The 8,384-nt window shown below is 37.6% G+C and overlaps 1 protein-coding gene across 1 annotated transcript; it reads left to right on the top strand.

Annotated features, from left to right (window-relative positions):
- The first annotated feature begins 1,533 nt into the window (after positions 1–1,533).
- On the top strand, positions 1,534–4,217 carry LOC6047198 (S-phase kinase-associated protein 1). The gene has a single exon (XM_038258842.1). The coding sequence runs from the start codon at positions 1,757–1,759 to the stop codon at positions 2,270–2,272; it is 516 nt and encodes a 171-aa protein (XP_038114770.1). The 5' UTR covers positions 1,534–1,756; the 3' UTR covers positions 2,273–4,217.
- Positions 4,218–8,384: the final 4,167 nt, after the last annotated feature.

Raw genomic sequence — 8,384 nt, 5'->3', positions numbered from 1 at the left:
TTCTTCGTTTGAGAATGACAGGAAAAGTTGGTTGTTTCACGACGGAATGGAAAAAAAAATCGGTAAACTTTAATCATCAAATAAAATTTTATTTAAACATTACCTTAGTACACGACAACTTTTTAAATGCATACATTTGGTACAGGTACTTTGTTGAATATTTTCATTTTTCAATATAGTTTTAAAAATTTGGCACATACTAACTGTAAGCGAAGCATTGATTTCTATTAAGTTTCTTCCAGTTTTTTCAAACTCAAAATAATTAAAAGATAGTTTTCTTTTGTGGAATTATTAAAAATTGCATAAGCAAAAAATAAAAATCTTCAAAAAATGTTATTGTAAGGGGTGATATTGGACCTAAGTTAGATTTGTTCAAATAAGCAAGTCACATTTATCGCATTAAGATGGAATTGCGCAAAATAGCATTTTTGTAAAATAATTTTAGTCAAAATTTAATGAATGCAGAATTGTATGCAACAGATCGTTATTTTCTCTTTAAAATTTAATCGAGCTTGAAATATTTTTATCATGTTGCTTGCACATATTTATGTCAGTTCGTGATCAAAATTTGATTCGCTTACTGTTTTCATTATTTTAATGCTATAGATTTTACCATAATTCAAATACTAAAATTCATTGTTTTTAAAAACAAGGTAATTCGTAAAAAAAAATAATGAAAACGTTTCTTTTTGCATAAGTACTAATGCTCAATCCAATTCAACGAAACTTTTTTGCGGTTAACTTTACGCAGTTGGCCTGGCCGTTTAGAAAAGAAGGATGCTTTTGAAAGGATGGCTACGCTGAGGTAAAATTAAGCATGGTTTGATTAGAATACTACTACTCGTTTTTTTTTGTTGAAATAATACAGTACTCAATCAAACCTTTAAAACATTTTTAATGAAATTGAAGAAAAAATTATCAAATTACTGAAATTCTTGTTTACTTAATAATTTCAAAGATCTTTCTATGTTTGAAACAATGCAAAATCTGGCAGAAATTTTGAAAAATAATATGCTCAAAGAATCAAAAAAATCATTCAAAATCAAATCAAATTATTCGCTCTACAGCATTGCTTTGGCGTTCTCGATTCCTATTCGAAACCAGGTGTCCGAAGGATTGATTGTTGAGGCAATTGCAAACCTCTTTTTACACCATAGCTTCCATCCACCCCGGGATTCAAACTGACGACCTTTGGATTGTTAGTCCAACTGCCTACCAGCGACTCCACCGAGGCAGGACTCATGATATAATTTGAAAAAAGTTCTAGAATCAGCCTACGCTTAAAAAACTGATGATTAAACAGAATGATAGAGTTGGTTCATAATGAACAATATTTTAAAAGTATTTTTAATCTGTTTTATTAACACTCATAACTTTAAATTTTGAAAATAAATTTACTATTCTTAGTGAAAAATGTTTCAAAGAGAGTATTTAACTAATCTTTTTGATCAGTTTTTATAGATACAGTTTAATTATTTTAAAAACGACGCTACAACACTTTTCTACCAAGAAGTATTCCATATATTTTTCATTAAAAAAATAAATTTAAAGCGGTTAAATGCATCTTCGAATGATTCTCGGCACCTTTCTTATTGCGTAACTAAATGCAATTAATGCGATGACATTTATTCCACCTTTACAAAGTAGTAAAGGTCTTCAAACCCGTTCTTTCGCACTGCATCAGTTCTACTCCCGAATTCAAAGTGTTCACACATCTGCTTAGAATCGCTCTCAAAAATTAAAAAAAAAAGTGAAAATGCCCACCATCCACCTCCAATCTTCAGACGGTCAACTATTCCCCATCGAGGTTGCTGTAGCAGTCAAGTGTTCCGGCATGCTCCGGAACATGCTGGAGGATCTGGGCATCGACGAAACCACCACTTCTGGAGAGCAACCCGTAATCCCTGTACCGCAGGTCAATTCGGCCATCCTGGGAAAGGTTCTTCAGTGGGCAAATTACCACAAAGATGACGACGACGTGGAACTGGCCGAGGAGGAGGAATTCCAAAGCAAGGAGAAACGAACGGATGACATCGGATCGTGGGACGCGGACTTCCTGAAGGTCGACCAGGGAATGCTGTTCGAGGTGATGCTGGCCGCGAATTACCTGGACATGCGGGGACTGCTGGATGTGGCGTGTAAGACTGTGGCGAATATGATCAAGGGGAAGAATGTGGAGGAAGTAAGGCAGACGTTTAAAATAACGAATGATTTCACGGCTGGCGAAGAGGAACAAGTCCGATTGGAGAACGAGTGGTGTGAGGAAAAGTGAGGTCAATTGTTTTGGATTGGTTGTTGAATAAATAGTTAAGAATTGTAACCAAACCGTCGTGGTCATCATCATTCGCCAGCAAACCGAACGCAATCGATAACTCCCGGAAAATTGCACCTCCAGCACACTTTGGGTCAAACCGAGAAATTTGACGAAACCAATCTAAATTACAAAGGCCCTTCGCTGCCTGTCTGGGTCGCCCGGAAGAGGGCTCGACTTAACAACTCATTCATGCTGTGCGACAGTGGTGAGCTGCAAATTCCCACCAGCAGAATCGCTTGTGATTGTGGAAGCCCTGGAAACGCTAGACCACACGGCAGAGTCAACGCCATCGCCGGGGTAGGATCGTATTGCACTGCTGCTGGCTCTGCACACGTTCTGGTGGGCAGTTGTTCTACCGATTCGATTCATCACCGGAGGATCCCTCTCACACATACACAGTTTCATTCATCAATTCCGCACTGGTACCTGCTGATGGGGTCTTTGTGAAAAATTGACATTAAAATTCTTAAAAAGGAAATATAAGAAGAAAGTGTAGCATTTCATTACCATTTGTTAATTTTATTTGTATGTTAAGAAAATTTTTATTTAAGCTATTCATTAGCCTGAAAAATACTAAATTTCAAAATTGAATCCCCAGAGAACAACCGGAGAGGATAGTGAAGAGGACAAGTGAAAAAAAAACCCCGATCCCACTTCTGACGCCGGCCTCTCCCAGGGAAACATGTACGGCTTGCACCCAGTCACTCAATCATTTCACGTGGGATTGAACAGGTGAATCGGTGGAACAGTCAACGGAGAGGGGGTGAACATTCTGCGCTCGTGTGAATTGACGTGACGTCCGCCACCGGGGAGCAATCCATCCAACGGGAGATTTTACATTTGTAACGCCCGTTTTTCCAGCGCACAAATTCCATGCCTCGAAATTGAAGTCTTGGATTGGCAACTCTTTTTACTTTTGTTCCACCGTAATTCTCGATGGTGAAACAAGAACGTAACGTTCATTGCCCTTGCACTCTCTAGAGGAGGGAATCGGATGACGGCAACAATAGAGCCAACCCCCAACCTGCTGCAGCTGACTGGAAGTGGCTTTTGAATCCCCAACAGCCAGACAGAGCTGTACTTGCACGAGAAGCTTGCCAGAAGCGGCTTGACTGGAGGACGAGCGATGACTTCTGGCAAAAAGTAGAGCGGGCCCACTCCTGACTGGTAGTATTGGGTCGAATGAAAACGAGAGCCGTATGATGACTTTTAAAGAACGTTCTGTTGAGCGATTAGTTACACTGAAGTCTCGATTTTTTTTGTAGTGAAAGCACATAGATTAAATACATTGCCCCACTGAAGGTAGTCTTAATTAAAGATAACTATAAGTGAACTTCATTTGCACAGCTGAACCACAGCGAAACATTCCCAAGCCATACCTTTTCCAATTAGGGAGACCTGATTTCCAGCTTGAGCAGCTATCGATTAGCACCTTGCCAGTAGTCTCCTTCTTCCTACTCCTCCCTGTATCTATACCTTAAAGTTTCTCATCAAATGACGGAAGTAACTGTACCATCTTGGCATCCTGAAGCTAGCTGAACCCCGTAGCTGAAGAAGCCACGTACATCGCTTCGTGCATCGCAGAACATCGCACTACGGGGCTGTTGGCGATGCAATCTATCCAATTTACGTATCTGTGTAAATGGGTAACGCAAATGAAGCTACACCATGTTGTTGCCTATATGTTTGTGTTACATTGCATCTTGGGACACTTCCTCTGCCCTCCCGAAGGGTGTCTGGATGATAGGCAGTGTTGGGAAAAGCAGCATTCAAAGCACAATAAACCTAAAGAACCTGTTATTATTATTGGGTAATTCTCCGCCAAATCACACAGTAGTTGCCCCGACCCCTCTTGGATTTGCGTGAAACTTTGTTCTAAGGGGTAACTTTTGTCCCTGATCACGAATCCGAGGTCCGTTTTTTGATATCCGTGACGGTGGGCGACCCTCCATTTTTGAACATGCGAAAGAGGTGTTTTTCAATAATGTGCAGCCTGAAACGGTGATGAGATAGACATTTGGTGTCAAAGGGACTTTTATGTAAAATTAGACGCCCAATTTGATGGCGTACTCAGAGTTCCAAAAAAACGTATTTGTCATCGAATAAAACACTAGAAAAGTGTTTTTACTTTTTTAGTGTTTTTTTTCGATGAAAAATACGTTTTTTCGGAATTCTGAGTATGTCATCAAATCGGGCGTCTAATTTTACATAAAAGTCCCTTTGACACCAAATGTCTATCTCATCACCGTTTCAGGCTGCAAATTATTGAAAAACACGTCTTTTTTCGCATGTTCAAAAATGGAAGGGGTCGTACCGCCCCTCCGTCACGAGATATCAAAAAACGGACCTCGGATTCGTGATCAGGGACAAAAGTTACCTCTTAGGACAAAGTTTCACGCAAATCGAAAAGGGGTCGGGCAACTTTTCCCGATTTCGTGTGAGTTGGTAGAGAATTACCCAGTTTATTTTTGACACTTTACCATATTTTGGCATTCGTGTCATAAAAAAAGCCTGTTTTAAAAATGCGAAAACTAAAAACTCAGAAAAATATATTTTTTACATGAACAACAAATTGGTCATGTTTGAAAGAATGCTAAATTTCATAGCATGTTTAAAAAGCCAATTCAAACAAACTAATATAAATTATGTTTTGTAAAAAAAATCAATGCATTCACAAATAACTGTTGATGTTCGTAAGAAAGTAGAAAGCTCAGAGGAAGAAATGAACATCATCTTCCTGTTTATTTAATTTTTCAGTTTAATTTGGTTTCATTTCCAAGTTCTATTCAAATTTATGAAAAAAACATTTAGCATTTTTTTTTAGTTTTTTTGGCTCAAAAAAAAACATTCTGCAGTTTTATTGGAAAGGGTCCTATAAACTATTGTCTTTTATATGTTTATAGGACCTATTCAAAAAAAATAAAATCTAGAAGCTTTGTTCTTATCCCCTATAACCAATTCTTTGAGATTTCGGTCATTCGATTTTTTTGTATTTTTTAATCCGGCTGAAACATTTTTGGTGCCTTCGGTATAAAACCTTATTAGAAAAATTTAAACACAATCCACTCGACGCCGTGCCTTCCGATCAACGATGATATAGGAAGGGCTTTGAAAATCACAAAAGAAATCCCTTTTCACTCCGAATATTTTTTACGACCACGCCCTCCCTTTGTCAATTATGCATTGATGACGCTGCATTTTCAGAGGGTAATTTTCTCCTCGCAGCACACAATACACGACAAAAATGCGAAACAAAAGGCACACACACAAAAAAAAATCACTTTTCACTCGGAATATTTTTTACGACCACGCGCTCCCTTTGTCAATCATGCACTGATTTATCACTAAAACTCAATTTGCAAAAAAAAACACTATTTTTAATTTTTTTATTTTTTTTATATGTTTTTGAGGACATAAAATGCCAACTTTTCAGAAATTTCCGAGTTGTGCAATACATAAATCATTGAGTGAGTTATGATTTTTTTAGTCAATACTGATTTAAAAAAAAATCGAAATATTGGTCGCAAAAATTTTTCAACTTCATTTTTCGATGTAAAATCAAATTTGCAATCAAAAAGTACTTTAGTGAAATTCTGATAAAGTGCACCTTTTTCAAGTTAAATCCATATTTAGGTGACTTTTTTGAAAATAGTCGCAGTTTTTCATTTTTTAAAATTGGGGCACATGTTTGCCCACTTCTGAAAAAAATATTTTTGAAAGGCTGAGAAAATTCTCTATATTTTGCTTCTTCGGACTTTGTTGATACGACCTTTAGTTGCTGAGAGGTTTAAAAACAGGAAAATTGATGTTTTTTAAGGCTCACCTAAACAGCCCACCATTTTTCAATGTCGATATCTCAGCCGTGGGTCTCGTGGCGCAGGGGTAGCGGCTTCGGCTGCCGATCCCGATGATGCTATGAGACGCGGGTTCGATTCCCGCCTTATCCACTGAGCTTCTATCGGATGGTGAAGTAAAACGTCGGTCCCGGTTTCTCCTGTCTCGTCAGAGGCGCTGGAGCAGAAATCCCACGTTAGAGGAAGGCCATGCCCCGGGGGGCGTAGTGCCAATAGTTTCGTTTTTCATCTCAGCAACTAATGGTCCGATTTTCAATGTTAAAATATGAAACATTTGTGAAATTTTCCGATCTTCCCGAAAAAAATATTTTTATTTTTTTTTTAAATCAAGACTAACATTTCAAAAAGGCGTAATATTGAATGTTTGGCCCTTTTAAAATGTTAGTCTTGATCTGAAAATTTTGAAAGTATTGTTTTCAGAAAGATCGGAAAATTTCACGAATGATTAATATTTTAACATTGAAAATCGGACCATCAGTTGCTGAGATATCGACGTTAGAAAATGGTGGGTTGTTTGGGTGAGACTTAGAAAACATCAATTTTCCTGCTTTTTAAACCTTTGCATGGCAATATCTCAGCAACTAAGGGTCGTATCAACAAAGTTCAATAAAGCATAATAGAGAATATTCTCAGCTTTTCAAAAATATTTTTTTCTGCGACTATTTTTTTTTTTAAATTCTAAATATAACTATATCTTGAAAACGGTGCACTTTATGAAAATTTCACTCGAGTACTTTTTGATTGCAAATTTGATTTTACATCAAAAATGAAGTTGAAAAATTTTTGTGACCAATACCTCGATTTTTTTTAAAAATTAGTGTTGATTAGAAAATTCATTTTTTGCACAACCTGGTAATTTCAGAAAAGTTGGCATTTTATGTCCCCTAAAACATATTAAAAAATAGTGCTTTTTTGCAAATCTAGTTTTAGTGACAAAAAGTTAAATTAAAAATCCCCAATTTTTTTTTACCGTGTGTCATTTTTTTCAGTGTAGTCCTAATCCATACCTACAACTTTGCCGAAGACATCAACTCGATCAAAAAATTCCTTCAAATGATACAAATTTTTGAATTTTCATATATCATTTTTGTATGGACAGCTGCCAAATTTGTATGGAAAATTATATGGAGAAACTAATGATGCACAATGGCTACTTTGGGCCAAAAAAGTTTCAGCCGGATTAAAAAATACAAAAATTAAAATTCAAAAAGCAGATCGATTTCGTAGAGAACTGCTCAAAGATGATGTGCATGCTTTTGCATGCGATTTTACCATCAATTTCTTTTTGCTGTGAAGGTAAAAACTGACGAAAATAATTGAACCCGCATTGTTTTGACCACTGATTCGGGCAAATGATTTTTTTATTCGGGCAAACGAGTTTCGGTAAAACGACCCACACTTCATTAAAATTATGTCACATTTAATTCACCTGAAATCCTCACTTTTGCCACAATTTTGTTGCAAAGCTGTTGCAGACTGATTTTGCCATGACTGACGTTCATTCCGCGCCCTTTATTATTATTATTAGGATGTGTGTTTGTGTGTGTGTGTTTCCCACCTTAAATGACGAGTAACGCGTCAACTTTCCTTCTGGCATCTCGACTGATCGAAGTTTTTTTTTCTCCGCAAGATCCTTGCCACGATACGCGACCTAGAATCGCCTTCGATGACGAACGGTGTGGAACGTTGCAGGGCTTCTCCGAGTTGTAATTTCTCGTGTTGGAGAAGATGAATTTATGTATGAGCTGATGCTGGTGTGTCGGAGAAAGTGCGCACAGGGGAGGCGAAAATTACATACTATGGAGATAACGAAGATGGGTGCTGGGTAAACACACAGGGGTGTGTTTATTCGAATTTTGAACATTTGAAAACATGACTGGTTCGATAATGTGACTGATGATGCCAACAGATGGGAGAGGTTATCTTATCTATTTTGGAACAATACTTTTCCATAACTTCGTAGCCGGCCGAATGATGATTTGATTGGTTGCACGCGTTCTAACACAACTTGATCAACCTGGTTCACGTCTAAATCTCAAATTCTCTCCAAATCAACTGTGCAAACACCACAGGTTATCAAATTTCACCGCCACAAAATTAAATCCACTTTCAAACGTTGAGAGTTCAAACGCGAGTAGTTCAAGCTACCCTCCAGAACCAACTCGAAAAAAAACCCTTTCTTCTCAGAATCCACCCCTTGTCGGCGCGATAGGGGT

Source organism: Culex quinquefasciatus, chromosome 3, assembly GCF_015732765.1.
Source record: "Culex quinquefasciatus strain JHB chromosome 3, VPISU_Cqui_1.0_pri_paternal, whole genome shotgun sequence".
Classification (NCBI taxonomy): domain Eukaryota; kingdom Metazoa; phylum Arthropoda; class Insecta; order Diptera; family Culicidae; genus Culex; species Culex quinquefasciatus.
Note: the sequence above shows the minus strand (reverse complement) of the source record. Positions and strands in the feature narration are given on the sequence as shown.

What these genes read in the sequence shown, in the direction of transcription:
- LOC6047198 (XM_038258842.1), top strand. Translation starts at nt 1,757, where the DNA reads ATGCCCACCATCCACCTCCAATCTTCAGACGGTCAACTATTCCCCATC.